Raw genomic sequence first — 21,948 nt, 5'->3', positions numbered from 1 at the left:
CAACTAAACAATGTGTCCATCAACCAGAAAGTAAAAACAGATGACATAAGAAAATAAAGTACATCCTTTTGATGCATATCTTGTCCCAGATGCTTAAAGACAAAAGCCTGACTGTGTGACAGTCTAAGATTAAAAGCATAAATAATTAAAACCAGAATCTTTAATTGAGGTTTTAGAGGTGAACATGCATAGGTTAAACTATATTGTGTACTTTGGGAATTTTCTTAAGCTAAAAGCCTTCAGCTTCACTATCTCTGAAGGTGTGTCAACTAATGTTAACTGTTCTTAGACACCAATCTTAACTTCTGTATGTTTATTCAATGAAATAGAAAAGTTGCCAGCACCAGTCAAGCACAAGAGGAAAAACCTGCTTCCTACAGGAAAGATCCCTACATCAGCTCAAGTACAGATTTGCTAGTCTCCTTCAAACCATCAGAGCTATCTAGCATCTGAAGTCAAACAACACCGCCATCTAATCAGGACCTTGTACAACGGAATCATCCTGTAACGTACTGAAATCATCAACAAACCAGCACTGTTTTTAATTATATCAACAAAACAGAATTCCCACAAGAAACCAAGAAGGAATATTACTTACATTGAAAATACAAAACCCAAGTTTTTAAATTTCAACAAATGAGAAGTGTGGGTTTTTTTAAACACCTCCAGTTCAATCAAGTTTATCCCAAGCCAATGGAAGGGTATGAGTGATTCTGGTACATTCTTGGAACATGGGGATCTTAGAGCAAACATGTCCTTGCCCTCCCCATCCAAGGCAGACCACTGCAGGACTGGGAGCTAACCTCTGCAGCTGCTGAAACTGATAGTTGTACCAGTTCCACTTTCGCAGCTTAGAAACAAAAATAACAGGAATGTGAATTTCATTGAACAGCGGCAGGCTCCAGGGAAGGCTTTGTTAATCAAATTTTTAAGTCTGTTCAGTTCGGGGTGGGAATGAAGTGGAAAGACAGAGGAAGGAAACCTTACATGATCTCAAATGGGCTTTTTTAAGCAGCTGTATCAGAGGTCCCAATGTGCCTTTCCACATTAGTGATAAAAAGTTATCTAATTTGCTAAATACAAGTGCAAGGGGAGAGGGAAGCAAAGCATTCACTATCATATCATAGTTCGACAGGTTTACTTAAAGTTAGTCTTACAAGTTTTTTTTTTATCCTTTTGTTTTTTTTTTAAATGTTTTCAATGTACACATGAAATAATGCAATATCAAACATGAATTTTGCTTGCCTCTCTCTTCAGCTATCCCTACAATGGAATTACGGCAGACCAGTACTCCATTTATTAACTAATAGTCTACCATAATGTAATAGTACATTCACTACCAATTATTTTAAAATAAAAAAAAAAAAAAGGGGGGCAAAAAATAGCCCAAGTTTAATCAGAATTACCCTCTGGAGCCAGAGAGTCTGGAATTCTTGGCATTGTGCTTAATGCAAGATACATTAATGCATTACATCAGGAATGACATTTCCAGTGCCATAACTGTTAAAATGGTATCCAATTATAGAAGTCTCAGATTAGTATAATCTCTCTGAAGTTGAGAACAATATTTGAAACACAGTTCACAGAGATACTATTTTACTTATGAAACAGGATAGAAAGACTCATTTTATGAAACATCATAACAAAGCTAAACAGCTTTGTAACAAAGCTAGAAAGAAAGTACTTTGACATAAAAGTAGTCAACTTGTGGGGAAACAAAAATTCAGTACACAGGCATGGCAGCACTTACCACAAAATACCATGAAAAATAAAAGTTACTTTATTTAAAACACTTCCAGTCGAAGGCCATTTTATTTAAAACACTTCCAGTCAAAGGCCATTTTATTTAAAACACTTCCAGTCAAAGGCCATTTTATTTAAAACACTTCCAGTCAAAGGCCATTTTATTTAAAACACTTCCAGTCAAAGGCCATTTTACTTAAAACACTTCCAGTCAAATATCAGATGAAGTTGCAATGGCAGAAGCAGGCAGCCTCTAGGTATTGGAATGCATAGGTTCAGCAACAAGGACTCTTAGAACCCCACTAACGTTTTGGTGGTACATAAATCAAAGTATTGTCTCACTCTTAATTTTTGTTACCTGAATGTTGAAAATGCAAGCGATCCTGATTGCACATCGTATACCCTCCAAACAAAGAGAGGCAACTTCGGTGTCATCACAGTCCTGAAGACCCACACTGAATGCAGCTAGAAAAGGTGTCCATGCCAACTGGAATGTATGCAAAATAAAAGTTATGTTAGCAACTATCAGTACTTGAAGGGAATGTTATAGTTTCAACATCTTGCTGAAGTGTAAATTCTGTCCTTAACTCACATCATTAACCCTGATATTGCCTTTTGTCAAAAAGGAAATGAAATAGAACAGACATGAGACATGGAATAGGACAGAAGTACAGTTAGAAGAGACATGAGATATAAAATACGATAGAAGTAATGCAGATTGACACTACCCTCAGAAGCACTCTCCCTCAGCAACCAACACACACAATCATCTTCAGATAGCTGGGAAAAAACAAAACAAAATAAAACAACAAACAAACCCCAAAGCTATGTCGGTTAGATGTTTACTGGAGTTTTGGTATTCCTGCGATAACCTTTATCTTCGTACAGTGAGAAACAGAGTCAACAGTTATTACAAGAACCAACACAGTGTATAATAGATGCCTTTATGATGAAAAGTATGTACTTAAGTAAGACAAGTTTGTCCTGGTAACACCAGAAGGAAAAAAAAAAGGTATGGTAAAACAGGGCAGCAAACTGTATTAATTCCACTAAAATTACAGTAAGACAACAACAATAAGAGACAGGACACGACTCTTTCCTTGATCTCTCTGCTCTTAATTTTGTTGCCCTTGGCTCTCCATCTTTTTGTATCTAAGCCACTGTTGATGTTTCCCATCCTCTTGCCTTTGGTGGGACTGAGAGTGTAATGTAATACACTCAGCTAAAAGTTATTGCAGGAGAGTCCACATCGTCCTGTCCTTGTGGTCAAGGCTCCCTCTCCCACAGGCAGAAAAACCAATCAGAAGATGCAGAGGATCCTGCCGTAACTACACGTGGTTATGGACAGGAAAGCCCAGGGTACCCAGAATGATTTTAGAAATAATTTTACCTGAAATAACCCCATATGAAATACAGAGTCAACGGGCACAGCAGAGAGTAACAGATTTCACACTTAATTTCATAATAAAACGATGCACCACAGAGCTTTGGTTTCATTTAAGCCAGCAATTCCAAAAGCACTACCTCAGAAAAGCGTTTAACACTTGCACACACCAAACCATAACTCTGGGACAGTATTAAAGGCATCAGATGAATTCCTAGATCCAGGACTTAATTCCCTATTGCATGACTTTTACAAGTCCCTTCCAACCCAAACTATTCTATGATTCTATGTCCCAGAAGTGTATGTTTCTCTCCCCCCCTTTTTCATTCCTATTGAAATGAAAACTAATCTTAAAAATCTCAAAACTGAAATATTTTCTTAAAAACTATCTAGAGATCTGTACAGTATGCTTTATAACTAGATTCATGCTGTTATTTATAATAGACTGTTTTGTCATTAAAGGTGAAAAATTATGCCTCTAAAATAGACAATCAATTTGGGGCTGCTTAGGTGGGTGTATAAAAGTGAATTTTTGTTCTGCTTTATCACTTCGCAAATCTATCTGTAAATATAGTTATAATGATAAATTTTACACTGGCTTCAATGGGTGAAAGAGACACCCAGACATTTATGAAGTTTTGCTGAAATAAAAATAAAATAAAATTTAAAAAGTCTAAATTAAAAAAAAGTGAAATTATATTTAAACTTCCACAGTTCTCACTTTCTGAGAAGACAGCTCTCTGTTCAACACATTACATTATCCTCAGTACTTTAATTAATTTATGAACATCCTCAAGCAAGACGACTCCTAATTCTTAGCACCTTCACAAAAGATGTTTAGGGTGTTAATTTACCTTGATGCTTCATATTTTGCTCCTTTGAAAATGGATTTTGCAAATGTACTTTTCAGATACTAAAAGCTAGGAATGTTATAGAGTAACTGGGCTGGTATCTTAAGGAAAAATAGTCCATGAATTTTACAGATGCCTGCATGGAAGTTATTTCACTTCAGCCTTAAAGAAGTCAGCAGAGAGAAATTATGTACAGTACACCTCTGCTAAGTGACACCCTGACACTCTGAAAGTAGATCTTAAACAAGGGCTTCATTTAGCGTTATTCTGTACAAGCAGAGTATTATCGTACTTTTATTAATATGGCAATAAAGAACCCAGAAGTTTCCTCACGGACAGCAATTTTACAGCTAGATCCTCAGTGTGCCCAGGTGGCCAAGGCCAATAGCATCTTGGTTTGTATCAGAAATAGCGTGGCCAGCAGGACCAGGGAAGTGATCGTGCCCCTGTACTTGGCACTGGTGAGGCCGCACCTTGAGTACTGTGTTCAGTTTTGGGCCCCTCACTACAAGAAGGACATCGAGGTGCTGGAGCGTGTCCAGAGGAGGGCAACGAAGCTGGTGAAGGGTCTAGAGAACAAGTCTTCTAAGGAGTGGCTGCAGGAACTGAGGTTGTTTAGCCTAGAGAAAAGGAGGCTGAGGGGAGACCTTATTGCTCTCTACAACTACCTGAAAGGAGGATGTAGCAAGGTGGGTGTTGATCTCTTCTCTCAAGTAACAAGCAACAGGATGAGAGGAAACAGCCTCAAGTTGCACCGGGGAGGTTTAGGTTGGATATTAGGAAAAATTTCTTCACTCAAAGGGCAGTCAGGCACTGGAACAGGCTGCCCACGGAGGTGGTTGAGTCCCCATCCCTGGAGGTATTTAGAAGACGTGTAGATGTGGAGCTTAGAGACATGGTTTAGTGGTGGACTTGGCAGTGATAGGTTAACGGTTGGACCTGATGATCTTAAAGGTCTTTTCCAACCTAAACGATTCTATGATTCTTGAGCCTGGGCCTGGAGCTCAACCTGACTTCACAGTACATCACTCCAGGGAACCATTTGTTTATTGTAATGGTAGTGGTCTGAGACTTTACCTCCCTGGAGCAGTTCACAAAGGAGTCATGTGATGACCACTACTTGCACAAGGGCAGCAAACGAGAGGGCATGGTAAGGGCGCAACAATTTATTTCAGTGGCAGTTAACCGTAATGAGTTAGTTATGTCGAAGACCATATCCAATAGCATACTGAAGCATAATACAGTACTGAACATACTCTGTATCTACAAATCTGAATCACTGGTATGGAAAAGGCATTTGGGATGCAGACAGCTTTGCACCTACACAATAGCAAAGACAGGTGTTTAGAATAATGGCTTACTACAGGTCCAGCTATCTCCTCCAAAACTAGATGATGGTCCTACCTAGCGTTTTGAAATATTAATTTGCAACAAACAACATTAGACAGAAGTTTGTCCTGATAATTGCTCCCCCAAAATGCAATGTAGTAATCTCCCTTAGAAGCAGTAGGAGGGACTCAAACAATGAACTGGGATTAGTCATTTCTCACTTTTGTAAATCTGTTGTTTTGACTGCACCTCTATACCTGAAATAAAAATCCTATCATTTCAAGTTTTTAACTACTCTTTGTACTTTTGTCCCCTCAACATACTCCTCATAACTCCTCCATTATATCAAGATGCTGCTTCTACCAGCATAGAAACTTCTTAAATCCCAGGGCAAATGAAACTGGAGCAGAAGGCTCAAAATCCCTTCTTTCTCATAGCAAGTTAAATAACTTACAAAATGATCAAAATGTAGCAGACAAAAATCTTGAGTATTTTCAACAAATCCTGTCAGTCAGTATTTTGTATTAAGAAACTATGTGATATTCTAGGTAAATATCTAAACATGTATCTCACCTTAAACATGGGTCTCACATGCTCCAGGTGTGTTGCACTAGTAAAAGGTGCCTGAACATGGCTCACTGCCTCCATGAGAGCTTTAGCTGTTTTAGCCATTTGTTCCATTTCCAAATTATATAGGAGTCTTCTCTGCTTTTCACTAGCAACACCTGTAAACACATTGTTTCCTCTCATTTCTGCATCTTTAGCAGTGGCATCTTCAGGAATATAATAATTTTAAGTTTTTTGTTAAGTGCCATACTCAGACACATTTTTTGTATTATCTTTACTTTCAGAAATTACCATACCAGCAAGATATTTCTTTTACAATATAGATAAGATTTAACTTAAGGCAAACTTATGTATGAAATGTAACTTCATTTTAAACCTTTACAGAATTTGAAGATTTGCACAACAAACATTTCTTCTCCATCACCTCAACTGACAGCATAAATATCACATCCACTAAGCTAAATTCAAAGTGACCAGAAGTTTCATAGCAATCCATCAGCACAGAAAATAACAATAAAAATAAGTGGACATCCTTTTTCTGAGGGAGAACTACCTTAATCACCTTTTCATTTCAGTAACAGAACCTCCATCTCATCAAGAAAGCAAAACCCAAGTAGAATGTAGTAATCAGCTTCTTTAAAATTACAATAAAAACATTATATTAATTGAACAAATATTGAAAATAAGAGGGATTCTTTTTTCCAGATGCAAAGTTCCGGTAAGTAATATGTTCATAAGGCTAACCTAGAACTTAAAAGTATACAAATTTGACTATGTTGGGAAAAAGTCAAGTCTCTCTGTATGTTCTCTGGAGAAAAGCTAGAACGAGTAACATCTGAATCTTCACACTGCAAAACACAAAGTTTTTCTGGTATTTCAGAAAGGAAAAGATAATTAATTTAAAAAGTGTATAAATTAGGGCCCTACAAACCAAATAATGCAAAACTTTTGAAGATGACGGACTGGTTATTGCAGAAAAACACAAAGGTGACCTTAGAAACAGAAGGCACAACTACTGTGTTTGTTCTGCACTATGCCACTCAGCAACATTGTTAGTTCACAAATCCCTCAAACGCATTTTTGTATGTTTCTGTTCAACAGTAAAACCTGTCTTCTCCATAGTCAAAGCACTGAATACCAGGAATTCAGATGCAAAGGGAAGTGAAAATAAGCAGTTGCATTTAACACAGATTTGAAGGTAGCATCATGCATTTATGTTAAAAAGAATACGAAATTAGAAGTTAGGACTCATTTTGAGTTAAGTAAGTGGTGCTTGCTTCATTCATCTCTCATTTTAAAAAGGAGATAGCTTCATCAAACTGAAGAGCCAACACTTTGAAAAAAGCTAACATTGCAACTACTTACTTTGTTTACTGGATTTTGTAGGTATTGTTAATTCTTTTGTTTCTTTCATTGAAATCTTCTTTCCAGCTATTTCATTATAGATAGCAGACAAATATTCTTCAGGGAGATCTTTACTGTCATTGATACCTCTATTCATTTTAATATACTGTTCTTTCGTCATTTTATTCTTAACCTGAAACCCAAATGAGGGAAGTTCATAGCAATTACATTGCTGCCTATAAAGCAGCCAAACAGATGAAAAGCTACCATGAAGGACAAACCTGCTGACTCAGAAGACATTTTAAAGTATCCAACATATCCAAGACTATGCTGTCAAATCTAAAAAATAACTCAAGGCCATGTGGACATTACAACACTCAAACATTCAGTAGAATTTGCAGACCAATTAGACATACATTACAATGTATGTTTTATCTTGTCATACAGACCAAACTATCTATTTTAAACATAATCCCCTAATCTCATAAGAGTTCAATACTCTTTCCAGATTTTGCTTAAATAAATGTTGATGGCTAATAACCACAACTTTGAATATTATGCACTCCAGAGCTGTATTTATCAAAATAAAGCTGTGTTATTTTTTTAGACTGAAATCAGGAGCAGATTTTTGTTAAAATCATAAGTTCTGGCTTTGACTGTAGGCTAGATCACTACTGTGAGTGCTGTAATATGAAAGCAAATCCAGACAATTCCTATTCAACACAGAGTAGGGAAATGACACCTTACAGAAAGGTCTAACCAAAACAACTTAAAAATCTCTACACCAATGAAACACAATACTGTTGCTTAAAAGATGCACAAACTTAAGCTACCGTATTTCTTACGCACATATTGGTGTTCAATTGAACATCAAGCTTTTACAACTACATTGTCACAAAGCCTGAAAGTTAGATGTCTATGGATTACACAAATATTCTTCTAGCAACATACCTGTGGACTGTGAAGATCTGTTGTCAACATGATAATTGAGTAAGCTAAAACATAGGCAGTATCTGCACTAGCAAAAAGAGTTTGCCTGAAGGGGGAAAGGAGAAAAAGAACAGCAAATTTAACACATTAGGATTTTTTACTTATTATTCAGCTTTCCAAAGTTCTGAAGACAAAGTATGGCCTACCCTTGGTTACATTCTAAATATCTAGCAGCAAATTTCTCCATTAGGCGATCAATTTTTTGAGCCTCTCCGGGAAGACGAAATCCCTCTAGAAACATGCGCAGAGCTGAAACAAAATCCTTTCCTGAAAAGTCGTGTTGGTCTACATATGCATACATGACTTCTTTGTTAAATTTATCATTGTCTCCCAGGAACTCCCCAACCTGAGTCTAAAATAAGAATAGAAAAAGACAAACTATTGCATTGACACTGGAAAAAAAAATATCAAATAAGAACAACAGAGTCATACTGCCCATATGTCTTACAAAAAGAGAGGCCTGTATGCAGTTAACTAAGGCATATTCCTGCTACTCCTCTACACTCTAAATCAAAGTATTTTGGCCATATATTCCATTATAACGCTCTTACATGCTCATATCTGCCTACTTTTCCCCTTCGCTGGTTTTATTCATGCACCTTTTTTTCCTAGTAGATGAATTCCACACGTGCACAAGACAAAGTTAATATTACCAATGATTGTTTGTTCTCTGCTGTAATGATTTTTGTAGTTGGGAAACTTACTACAGGAATGAAAATCTTACTAAACTCAGCTTTATTCCCACTAGAGTATAGATCTCAAATAGATCTAAGTGCTGCTTGAATATAAATAGCTGGTATTCAAATACATCCAAGTTGATCACTGTCAACACAACACAGTACAGTGAAAAATACTATGCATTCAGATAAAGATACCTGTATATGTAAACTGAGGTTAAAAATTTGTTTTGATGGCTGTCTCTAAGTTCTAATACTGAAATTTATGACTTCAGTCACAGCTGCAAGCATGGGCATATGCGAGCCTTTCCTTAGAAAAAAATGGGGGTGGTTACTAAGCACAATGGTGCAGACTGCCATTTCGGAAAGCTAAGTTTTTCATGACAATACCAACATGAGATATTCCCACCCTCCTCAGCCAGGTATTGCAGGACCCATCCAAGTCCAGCAACAGCTGCAAGCTGTAAATAAAATCAAAAAACTCATCTAGATTAAATAACCTTCCTTTGGGAGGCAGCAAAAAATGCTTTTCATGTTGTTGCACCATGTTGTTTTTTAGCCATCTTTGAAGGACCGTTACTTCTGCCAGACACTTACTGGATTAAAGTACATACAGTTTAGTAAGTTGCTTCTAGCTATACTAGCAACTAAGTACAAGTTTTGAATCAGCTCAAGTAGGTCAGTCTTTTCCTTTACACTTTGCTGAACTGCAGGATGCATATAGTACAGGGTATAGCTCTTATGATACTCCAATTCAAATCCCTTGAGCTCACACATTTTAGAAAAGAGAGAGGTTTCCTTTTCTTCATTGTACAATAATGTTATGCACTTTAAAACACTATCATGTGATTTTCAATTAGTATAAAAACATCAGCATGAGAACCATCAGAAAAAGAGTTTTCTTACTGAATCTAATCTTTCTTCTTGATGCAAGAACTGAGCAATATCTTCAGGGGTAGTGCCAAGCATTCCTTGTTCTTGCAGGTACTGAATCCCCCTCTTTGGTTTCTTGTTGAATCTGTACAATCAAGAGCAGGATGGAATGAGAGTTAACCCTTTTACCCATGCACAAAGCCTTACCAGCTTAAGTAAAAAGATTCAATAATTTTGGATGAGGTATTGAAAATCTATGTATTAAATATTTTTCCTTTATCAAACTGTGCATTAGATAGGAATGAGCTATTCCTTTCTATGATTATTCCCTTCATCATTGGCTGATTTTATGTTTTTTTTCCCCTGTAACCAGCCTCCTCTTCCTCTTTGCTACGTAACTGCCAGCATGGCATCCAAGCAGCTCCCAGTAAAGAGAGCTAAAGACTATCATTTACTCTGGCACTTGTGAAGAAAAAACATTCCACAGAAATAGTAAAGTATTGGCTTGGAAAGGAACAATTATGCTCTGTTGCTTTTTGTTTTAATCTGTATGAAACAATGAAGAAATCCATGAGTTGCCTGTAAGAATGGAAACATACAAGACAAGGAACCAGCTAACTGAAAGAAACTGAAACCCTAAAGGACTAAGGCATGTTTGTTCAGGGTCTGAAAACTATACTATAGAATACTTTCATTTTTGCATAAAGTGACCTCACTGAGGAGGTAAGGTGACAAGGCTGAAATCACACAGAAGATTCGTATCAGACTGCACTGAGAAATTATACTAACCTCCAGTTCTAATTATGACAAGTTAGTTAATCAGAAGGAAGCATCAGCTTAAGCATACAGACACACTCATCAGTAATGTGTACACTAAAACGGATTGTATTCAATTGATCACAAGTTCAATGTTCTTTTTATCCAAATATAAAAATCTTATTTTTAGACAAGCAGGTCTGGAGAAAAAAAGAACAAACATTCAGAGTACTCATCTTCTAGCTGTGAGGAATTAGGTTAACACAAAACACTGTTGACAGGCTCCAAAGGGGACACCATTCAGCACTCTTTCACCAGAGGAAGTGCTGTTACATCCAGAGTTTTTTTCCTAACACAAGATGAGTATCTATGAGGAGAAGGAAGAAAAACCCAGGAATCTTCATAGCTCCAAAAGAATCCACCCTCCCATGGGTGATAAAAGGGCACTCACAAGTCAATTCCTTGTTCTATTATTTCCTTTTGTTGCTTTAGGACCTCAAACTGCTCTGGGTTGTCAGTGCCAGACATCTGTGTGCTGTAACTGCCAATTCCTGATGAAGCAGTAGAATCCAAGGAATTTAAGCTTCCATATCTGTTAATTGTCTCAGGGTGTTTGGTTTCATTGCTGTCCTGTTCCGTGGGTTTTTCTTGGCCTATAAATTGGAAAGGGTTAGACACATACAAAATACATACAGTGAAAAGAAATTAAAATCACAGGTTATTCTTCAAATCCCCTCTGAAGGCTTTTAAAACCTACTAGGGTTATCTTCAATTATTTATTTATTTTTATATAAATATTCTGCTTTTGGTTTTGTTGGGAAAATAACAAAAAAATCACTACAACATATCAAGATGGATTCTTTCAGTCTATCACATACCTGAAATTTAAGCCTTACAACTATAATTTCTAGGCACGTGCAAAAAAAAAAAAAAAATATACGACACCTTAGAAACCCAACTACAGATCTTTCCTTTTATTTTCAAGTCTGATGTTACTTTTGACCTGAAGTGAATCACACTATTCTAACTTTCAGAAACAGAGCGTCTACAAGTGTTTATGATCAGATATGCCAAGGAGCTGGTGCTCTCAGTTCACGAAGACAGCCGTGCAAACCACCTCTAGAAAGGTTATTACTTCACCTACCAACTTTAAGCGCTTAACCTGAAAATTCTGGCATAACCTTAGTACTTTTCATCTCAGGTCAGATGGAAACAAGATTAAAACAAGTAATGATTTAGTTACTTCACTGCTTACAACAATGAAAATTCTGTAGCTATACATTAATAAATTTAAAAAATGCTCTCCATCCAGCTTGCTTCAGTAGTAATTTAATCAATATGAAGTTAGGTTAAATCAGGGGAGCTTCAAATTAAGTTTTGCAATCCTTTTAAAATTAGAAATATAGAAAATAACAGGATTTAGTAATTTCCGGCATAGTAGCTTTCTAGGAATTCATACCGTTAAGAAAAGACAACTTAAACAACTTGTTCAAATGATACCAATCCAAACTTACCGATATTTCTACCACAGAAAAACAAAGTTTATTCTCTCTCTTTTTTTAATGCAAGAGGTTTTACCAATCTGGACACCAACAGTATCAAAATAATGGAAAAATGCACTAAAGCACCTCTTTACTAAAGCTAGAAGAAACACATCTCATCTCTTACCAAGTGTTGTCTGAGAATTGGGATTTACATATTGATCCTTACTCCACTCCACCATGCACTTCAAGATTGATACTAAGCATTCCAATCCTTTTTTTCTCAAACTTAATTCCTAGAAAAGATTTCAAAAGCAATACATTAGTGGAATGGAGAGCTTAGTCTTAACGTATCATGCCAAGAAACATGAAGCTTCATAAAGTTTGGTGGAGTTTTTACCTGAACGTTGGACATGCCAAGTTCTTGGCTACCCCTTCCTTGAGCAATCTTTGATAGGTCATTAACCAGCCTTTCAAATATATTTGCTGCATTTAAATCACAATCATAGTTCACGTAGATATCCACTACACTCTGGGCATCTATAAGCAAAGTGACATTGTCAAACTCAGAACAAAAAGTAAATCATTCAATGAAAGGCAAGTACAGTGTTGTTCTTTAGTGTAAAAATGTAAAAACTAGAACCAAATGGTCCTTAATACCTGCACATATCCTTGTCAGCGTTTGTATAACCATCCATTTATGATCAAATGAGCTAGTAGAAGTTTCCAAGATATACAGGAAAATTTCTTTGAAGAAAACCTAACAAATATTCCAGGAAGAGGGAGAAAAAAATAAAATCTATTACAAATGCAGTCGCTAACTTTGATGGCCAATATTCTGACATAATTCTGAAAGTAGCACTTCAGAGGTACAGGAGAAGGAAAAAAAAAAAAGGAGGGTAGGAGTAAATACAACTTACGCTTGACACGTTCAAATTAGGAATTCGAATTATTACTGATGTACTTCTGGAGTTTTGTCCAGCTGAAAAGTTTGGTTTATATTCTGATCACTCAAAAACAGAAGAACCAGGAATGATGTGAAGTCCTGAAGGACAATTTAGCCTAACAAGAAGTCTAAGCTGCTATTAGAGATCATTTGGGATTTTGAAAGGAGAGGTATTACCTCACCACAAAAGATTTTCTCTACGAGATGATGATATTATGGCACAAATGTAACAAACAACCACTTATGCCAATTTACAGTATTGGACCTTCATTAGAAGGGAAACATCTTGACACAAAAGAATCATTCTACAGTATTAGATTATTGGAAGAAGGGTATTGGTCAGGCACAGCATAAAAAATGCAGCAGGTCCACTAATAGGAAAATTACTCTTCCCTAAAAGAGACACAGTTTTCCCTGAAATCGCTTTAGTATAGATGCTTTTGTTTGGAACAGCGACAATTATATTCTCTCTCAATTAGTTCCTCACCAGATCCATTAGTATTACAGGCAGACTAGTTCAGCTGAGCATGCTTAGCAGCTAGGGCAGGCTTTTTCTCACTGCTTCCCTAAGCAGCAGCAACCGCTGTAACAGCATATGAACTCAAAATGTGAACTGCTACATGGCATTACATCACCATCCTACACAACATTACATCACCGTTCTGCACTTCTGAGAGCTCACCTCTTCATAGCCAGTTGTGGCTACCAAATCCACCAACATATGTTTTTTTTCTAGAACGCTGCTGATAGTCTCAAGCCATCAAGCTCCTCTTCTCTGAGGAGCAGAGCTCTGAGCAGAGGAGCAGAGCAGCACACAAATATCCAAATATGTAACTACCCTTGTTTTAATATTAGATATTCCCTTATGCCACAGAATTTTTACAGATATTTTTATGCTATTAGCCAGGTAGAGATAAGCATAAGGCTAATTTCGGTTTAAGTCACATGTTTGGGGAAAAACAGCAACATTGATTTTTAAGCAACTTCGATGGTAAGCTGTTTCCTTAAGCAAAATGCGCTAACGGTATTTCCATTTTATTGGCCTCTTTAGAGAAAGAGAGGCACACAGTACAATCCCAGTTACTAGTCTCAATAAGGAAAGCATCCCCACGAAACATAAGGAGTTCAACACATAACAGATCAAAGACTTGCAAGCGCTTAAATATACTCAAGAGTAGTAGACTGATTTTAGCCACAATTTTATGTAATCCAAACAGAGGAAGACATAAAATTTTAATAAAGGTCATGCTATGAGCAATCCTTAGTTACATATTTGCTGTTTTCTGATTTTTGACAGTAATGTTCTTTTTTCTGGTAGAAAATTTAAAAAAAGAAGTCACTGATGGAGCAGATAATAAAGTTTCAACTACAAAAACTAAACCCAAGTCTAAGCTAGAAGAGAAATTAGCTCGAAGGTCTGCATACTGCAAAGACACTTTAGATTCTATGCTTCTGAGACAGAGCTGACTTCTTGCTTCTGGTGTCAACTTTGAACAAGCATATCTTGGAATGAACAGCTTCTCAAAACTGTACTGATTATTTACATTTCAGATATTTAAAAACACTGTCTATCACTATTTTACTTACTACAATTCATGTCACAGAGTTGAGACTTTAATCCTAGCATATTGGAAAACTAAATCAGGAAAGAGCTAATTATTTAGTTTGGTAAACTGAAAATAAGAGCTTTAAGATAGCTTATTCACAGTTACAAAAGGGTGGTAATGGTAAGTATAGCTAAATGACACCCCAAATCCCCTGACATCTAGGGACTTGATTTGCTGCAAATATATTCATTGACCCATTTAGAAATACAGTTACAATACAATTAAGGTACGACTCAATCTATTTTAACTGTCAGAGGGCAGTGTTAGCTGAATATTTAAGTCAAAGGACCAAGGGAGGGTCACTTTCAACAGAATCTGAAACTAGTATTTTAAAATACACCAAAAATTTCTTACACAGACAAAGAATTCAGCCTCAATCCCAAAATATATAGATTTTGCATATTATAAATCAGAGCATATGGCTCCCCTTACAGCTCCAAGACACAAACTGAATGTGAAGTTATCTACTTGCCTACCCACATCTTCTGAATAACCTTTAGGATCAGTAGCTAAAAGAAGAGGTATTCTTAGCTCACAACCAGGAAAAAGAGTAAGTTTCTAGAAATTGCTGTCCCCCATACTTTGTAATAGATGGATACTTTGGCAGCATCAAGCTTTTGGCTTTCGTATTTGTGAGGAGGAAATGCAGCCCTGCTATGTGGTGATGGTCCTAATTTAGCTTATTCTAGAAGCTGCTACAATAATGTAGGGTATCCTATATCCAATTTTCCTCAGATATGTCTTCATTTTCTGTTTGGAATTTGGGGAAAGGATGGCAGAGATGGAAGCTCATCAAATTTCTGTCAGGAAAGCCGTATTGCAATGCATTTACCACCTACACACTGACTTGTAAGCTCTGTGAACACATAGCGAGTCCAGCGCTTTCTGGGAAGCAGGCTGTGTGACTGAAGAGCAGCTCGGCCCAGACTGTCTGATGTGCTGAACACTGCACGTGCACTACAGTCTTGTTGAGTACACACAGTTTGTCTTGAAAGCCTTCAAAATGCATCATATTTTAAAGGCACATTCAATCAATCAATCACCAAACCTATATTTCTAACCAAGCTATGCTCAAGGAAATACTGGAAATCCTACTGTTTCTTACCCAAAAAGGCATCAGAATAACCTGGTAAGTGATCACAATACCCTACTGACATGGTACTGGCAAAATGAGGTTCTTCCCCCAAAGCTACCACAACATATCAACTTATACGACGACATCCATAGATGAAGAAATCCCTGAATTCAAGGTCCTTATAACAGCAACACAGTCAACATTTCTCAGCGTCTTTTCACGTACTTAACCTCCACACTTCGGGGACAATCTTCAGGCTTCAGTATTCACATTGACTCCCAAAACATAAAAATTACCAAAATGAACAGTAGGAACACACTGTGCAGACTACTACTTTATTCATCATGGAATTCAGATCTTTAACACGTGGGACACACAAGCGGGTATCCATGTGGTTCAAATGGACAGAATCATTCCAAGAAGCTGCTTGTACCATATGGCACAAGAATTAGAAGTCAAGAACAAAGCCTCTACATGTGTCTTGCTTTCCCCTATGACTTAGAATATATCCAGCGAGAAAATTTGCAATGTCTGTCAGGACTCGGATAACTCTTATTGCTAAGAATATGGACTTATCTCTACTTATGGCCCAAGGAGTTAAGTCATGCATACACCTTTTGAGACCTGAGGAAATAAGATTATCTTATTCAGGACATATATTGATGTAGGCCCTGATATACAAAGGGACGTGGCTACAATAATCAAATAGCTGGGATTTCACTCTATTAAGAAATCTGTTCAAGTGACCTCAAAGAGAATCCACAATGCATTTCAAGTTATTAATTTTTATTCTAAAATTCCTTTGCAAAACTATGTATTACACAGTCTTTTCATAAGTGTACTAATTTTCTTAATTTGTACTATGTAGTGCAGAGCTATAACTTCCTAATTGCATTATCGAACATTGGTTGACCAAGTTTATCCACAAGCCTACTCATTTATGAGTTTCAGCATCATTCTGCAATAACACCATGCCACAGCCAACAGAAAACTCTGCTTTTAAATAAAGGAAACTAACTCATATAGTAACAGTAGTGACTATGAACATAATAAGTTATGATTGCAAAAATTCACCTCAATCACAGAGTCAATCAAAGCATGTTTTGCACTGTAAAATTTCTTAGTTTATGTTAATGTCTATTATTAAGTGATGAAACGGCCTACTTCTTTATTAGGTACTTCTTTTCATGTTCTAGTTAAAATATGATGGAAATTTTTTTAAAACAGCCCTACAAAAGTTTTCCCATCACTTTCCACTTCACCAAAGGAACACTACCACAAGTGTCACATTGGCTCTGTAGCATCAGAAGTAATCTTATTTAATCTGCAAGTATTCCAAAGGAAATGCTGCTATTTTATTTGAAGGGGGTTTCAAGGGCATTGTTGCAAGCAAGTCCATTGCCACTGGGTGAAAATGAGCTTCTATGCATGGGAAGATCTGGCAAGTCTCACGCAAAAGCTGAGATTCAGAAGAGAAAACAAATTTATCTAAGCAAGACCAAGCTACACACAAATATAAACAAATGTTCACGTAACACTCCCCCGAGCCCTTAAATTAGAAATTCATGTAACGTACCTCAATCTGCATCTTTAGATGAGTCTTAAAGTTTGAGAGCAGGGTAAGAAATATGGAAAGTGAAAGTTCAAAAACTTCTGGAACTGATGAGACTCCATTTTTTGACAGTGCAACACAAAGGTACTGCTTAATAGCATTAATAAACATCTCATTTGTCCTGAAGACAGGTCCTGCATTTTGCAGAATGGACAGAAGCAACTGCAATGAAAGAATCTTTGATCGCAGTTCATGAGATCTAGAACAAAACAATGCAGCATAACGGCTCAGTGTAAGTCATAAAAAATAAAACATTCTCTTGAAAAGTCAATGCACACCACAATGATTTTGTATGTGGAATGTTCATGAAATAAACTCAAATTTGACATAACCTGGTCTAGAAAGTAATAAAAAGATGTTTTTTGTTGAAGTGGTCACTTCAGCCAAGAAGGTGGGCAAGACTAAACTTTTCCAGTTACTGTTTCTCTCCAATACTATTCAGCCACTCTCTCTTGCGCAGCACAGCACCGCAGAACAGCAGCAACAGTAGGCAATGCTGCCTATCTTACCCAGAGGATAAGGGAGCATTCTTTCCTTTTAATGGATTTTTGGAAGATCCCATTTAAACTATCCAGCCCATCTACAGAACCTTGACTACCAAAAGGTGGAAATTCTTCCTCCTCCTCTATTTCCACCAGCATGGAAAGAGAGTTGAAGGACCATAAAGACAACAGCTGTACTACCCGACCTACTTCCTCCCAACACTGAAATCTCTTTTTTTGTGTTGTTTATCAGTCACTGGCCCCATCCCACTCCAAGAGCAGCTAAGATACATAATGTACCTATTTCAAGCATGGCAATAACAAAGTCCAGCAACTGCAGTGTTGTCAAGTGCTCCACAGTTAACATCACGCTTCTTACAGACCGAAGTAAGCTAGAATTCATGTCAGAACAGTGCTACTATTTATGCTTTAAAAAAAAAATTACAGAAAAAACCCAAAAACAACCCACACAAAAGTGTAAAGGAAATCTGCATCTATGAAAATACGAAGCAATTTAAATAGCATCCTGGGTGAAAGCGTTCTCTTTTCAGACTCCTGATGCTCCTTCACGCTTCTGATCATTTCGAAAAAGACTATAACTCTTCTGAAGAGCAGGCATAGACACAAATGGCTTTCCCAACAAGACAGTCCACAGCTTTCATTGAACAACCACCCACTGACAGAGGACAGTTATGAAACATAAGGAACAACGACAAGAAATTTTTCATACAGTACAGGGCAGACACGGTAAGGAGTGCTTCAAGTCAACACGTGACATACAATATTTGGATATTTGCTGTATACTGCAAAAACACAAGCTTAATGAAAAAAAAGTAATTCCAGTCTAGCTAAAAACAAAAATGCAAATTAATAACAAGTATGTTGCAGATAAACTCAATGATTTCTGCACGCTGGCAAAGTGGGATGGGGGGAAACGGCAAACATTCACATCTACAAACATTTCAAACTCATAGAATATAATCCCAAGCTTAGACTTTTTGTCTGCAGACACTTTTGAGAAGCAAAACATAGCCAGTCAAACTGAGTGAGGAACTTGTTCCTCCCATTCCTCCTAATGCACTGCAGGTCAAAGTAAATGCCGCAGAACAGCTCTCTGTAGGAGTTCTTCAAGAAAATGTCTGGCTCTGGACGCTGCACAGCTGCATGGAACCTAATGTAACAATCTCCTTTGATGCAAAAGGCTCGATTTTTGCATCGCGTTCCATCAAGTGTGCAGACAGCACATGACCAGACCATACTTTGCTATGAAATAAGAATTTAAATATGAAGAGAATTTCAATCATAAATAAAATATTAAATATTGCCTACTTCCAGCTAGTGTCAGCTCATAACTGAAGTCCTAACTTGCTGGCCTTACCAATTCTGTATGATGTGTAAAGCCCACTTAATTTAAAACAAGTTTAAGGACTAAAATCTAATAAGTAAACCTTCAAGACATTTATCCCCCATCTTATTTTATTCCAGGGAAAAAGGAGATAAAGCCATTAAGCAGGTTCCCAGCAAGCATAACCTTGATCTCAACTCCCAGCTTATGATTTTAAGCTAAAGCTCCGTGTCCAGTTACCTAAAATTTAAAAATATTTTCATTAAACACTTTATAGCTAATTTTACTGGAAAGATGATTTTTAAAGAGGCAGATAGGAGGTTTTTTTAAATGCTGTAGATAGCCTACGCCTCCTCTTCCAATTACAACATGTTTGTAATAGTTCAAAAAGCCATCAATGCCTCAGAACCACCGATAAATTCCAGGCACTTCTCCAAGCACAGGACGTCTTTGAATGCCTTTGCAGCTAATTCTTGTTGCCCTAAATGCCATTTCCTCCAATTTGTTCTGTATGAAGAGCTTAATCAGTTCTAATATGAATGTCAAGGACTCCATGGATTCAGATAAGATGCTTCAAGTGCCTCAATAGCCATTGCTGCTCTTCCAGGAGGGAGTTAATCCATTAAAGCCTTTAATAAATGGACAGTCTTAGTTTCAGAGAACTGACTAAAACCAAACGATTTTCATGGCATTTCCTGGAAGACAAATTCTCAAAAACAGTGAGAAAAAAATCTCATGCCTCAGTCTTCATTCTTGAATGTCCTGACTTTCCATAGTGCATCTCTAGATAACAATTTGAAAATTGTTCTAGACTAACCCTTCAAAACCCTTTCTACTACATCATATTTTTTTCAGCTTATTAAATCCACAACACATATCAGTGATTAAACCATCTTAAAGTTACTTGCTTTAGAAGTTAGACCTTGGAACAGTAAAGCTGATTTTATTTTGAAGAATACTGGGCCTTTGACTGTCATCAGAAGTCATACTACAGCTTTAATATCTTAGGAACAAAAAAGCATTCCTCTTGAAAAGCATTACCAATTGTTCCTACTGTGCAAAAAAAAAAAAAATGCATATAAATTCTATTTAAGATCAGAAAAGCAAAGTTCTTTGCCAACAGTCACAACTAACTAATACTGGCACCCATCTATAGAGGAGAAGATTTTTTGTTTGTTTGTTTACAATGAACAATTCTCTAAGCCAAATTGAAAACATGGCATCTTCAGTCAGAGGACAAGATTTCCAAAACAAGCAAATACAGACTTTGTTTTCAAAACATTTGTGTTTTGATTAAGGAGGCTGTCAAAAGTGTCCAGCCTGAGCAAAAGAATGAAACACTATATCACAAGTTTATCATAACCAGTATCAGCTCAAAGTGAGGAGCTTATATTAAGATGAAGTAGAGTTGGGTATGTGTACTGGATACCCAATATGCAAGAGATGTAAGAAATTGTGGGGCATAAACAGCAACGGCTATGAACCTAGGTATTACTTAAAAGCAGAGTAACATTAGCCGAGACCAAAAATACCTGAAGACCTTCTCTACAAATCCTTCTGAAAAACGTTATAAAGAGCAACTACGAAGAACATGATGTACTTACAGGAAGCGTAGGTGTTGTCAAGAAACTTCTAAACAGGTAGATGGGTAGTAGCAGTTGCTTTCATTTAACATACAAACGATGCATTAAAACATAAAAGTACCTTTACAAAGTTTCCAAGTTCTTTTTACCATACCATTATTTTCTCAATAACCGAGGACTTTCAAATTTATTTAAATAATTTATTTTTATTTTCAAATAGAAAAGATTCATTATGAGAACTCTTAATTCTACTTACTTTGGATCTGGCGGTCCATCTGACAGGGGCTTCATGGAGAGTTTACACAGTGACCTGAATACAAGGAAGGCATCCTTTTGTAAAATGTGGGAAAACTTAGCACCAGGGGTAGGTCCTGAAGAATTTCCAGATTCCTAAAGAAGTTAACATATTTCAGTATTCCATTTTGCATTAGCAGGGTGTGTAGGGAAATCCCCACCTCCTAGCAACAAGAAGTTAACATACAAATATAACTAATTCACTATGGCTTTATGGTCTCAAGACTAAACGAAAACAAAATAAAATATTCTGCAGTCCAGTTAAAATTAACAAACTCACTAATAAGAACTGCCATCTCAGTAAGAAGTCAGAATTAATTAAAGACTGTCATGAAATTAGGTAGGTCAAGTTTAAGTAAGGTAACTTCCAGTGAATTGCCTTCAGACATTTTCAGTAGATAACTAGTTTAAAAAAAAAACCAACTTGACATTTTAATAGAATGCGAGTAGTTACATATCTGTGGCAAGACACATTTGGTAAAATTTCTATGGTACAATAATCACCCCTATTATTAAGTTCTTGCAATTTGGTATTGTTCTTTATATAAGCAACATGTTTAATGTTAATCTTCTATTTGTATGGAATACGTGACTGCAGCTTTTTAAGCTTAAAATCTATTATTCCCAAACCTAATTACTCAGTACACTTTGACAGCAGATACCCTCTGTCAGTTAATAGTGCATACATGCCAACATCTGATACAACAGAGAGTATATTTTCACATCTTTTTTGTTAATGAAAATCACATCCTCTCAGACATGAAACTTTTTATCTGAAATCATTGCAGTAAGGTCATGCTATAGGCTTGAAATTTCTATTTAGCATTTGAAAAGAGTACACTGAAATTATACAAGCATGTCTGTAATTGGCTATATTATTCACTGTGTATTTTGAATGCTAGTTTTACAGTTTCTCAGGAGCACTTCAAAAAAACAGGGAACTGAGTTCTCTAATCTTGGAACAGTGTTCTCTATGGGCAGCTAAAAATATGCTAGGATAAAAAAGGCA

At 36.7% G+C, this 21,948-nt stretch overlaps 1 protein-coding gene across 3 annotated transcripts in view; it reads right to left on the bottom strand.

The window, feature by feature from the left end:
* ARFGEF1 (ARF guanine nucleotide exchange factor 1) overlaps window positions 1-21,948 on the bottom strand; it is a 100,146-nt gene that overhangs the window by 26,419 nt on the left and 51,779 nt on the right. For 2 of the 3 annotated variants that reach the window (XM_087751845.1, XM_087751853.1), the window contains 12 exons: window positions 20,902-21,035; window positions 17,200-17,434; window positions 12,656-12,755; window positions 12,396-12,535; window positions 12,183-12,291; window positions 10,966-11,167; window positions 9,792-9,903; window positions 8,355-8,560; window positions 8,170-8,254; window positions 7,240-7,411; window positions 5,881-6,032; window positions 2,102-2,230 (listed from right to left, as the gene is read on the bottom strand). In XM_087751845.1, the coding sequence (XP_087607971.1) occupies window positions 2,102-2,230; window positions 5,881-6,032; window positions 7,240-7,411; window positions 8,170-8,254; window positions 8,355-8,560; window positions 9,792-9,903; window positions 10,966-11,167; window positions 12,183-12,291; window positions 12,396-12,535; window positions 12,656-12,755; window positions 17,200-17,434; window positions 20,902-21,035 (1,776 nt within the window). The remainder of the gene's footprint in view (window positions 1-2,101; window positions 2,231-5,880; window positions 6,033-7,239; window positions 7,412-8,169; window positions 8,255-8,354; window positions 8,561-9,791; window positions 9,904-10,965; window positions 11,168-12,182; window positions 12,292-12,395; window positions 12,536-12,655; window positions 12,756-17,199; window positions 17,435-20,901; window positions 21,036-21,948) is intronic. The other variant, XM_087751860.1, reaches the window with a different exon arrangement.

This window comes from Nipponia nippon, unplaced genomic scaffold (assembly GCF_047370975.1).
Source record: "Nipponia nippon isolate SJK-2023a ecotype South Korea unplaced genomic scaffold, ASM4737097v1 scaffold_1, whole genome shotgun sequence".
NCBI classification, from domain to species: Eukaryota; Metazoa; Chordata; class Aves; order Pelecaniformes; family Threskiornithidae; genus Nipponia; species Nipponia nippon.
This window is presented reverse-complemented; position numbering and strand designations above follow the sequence as displayed.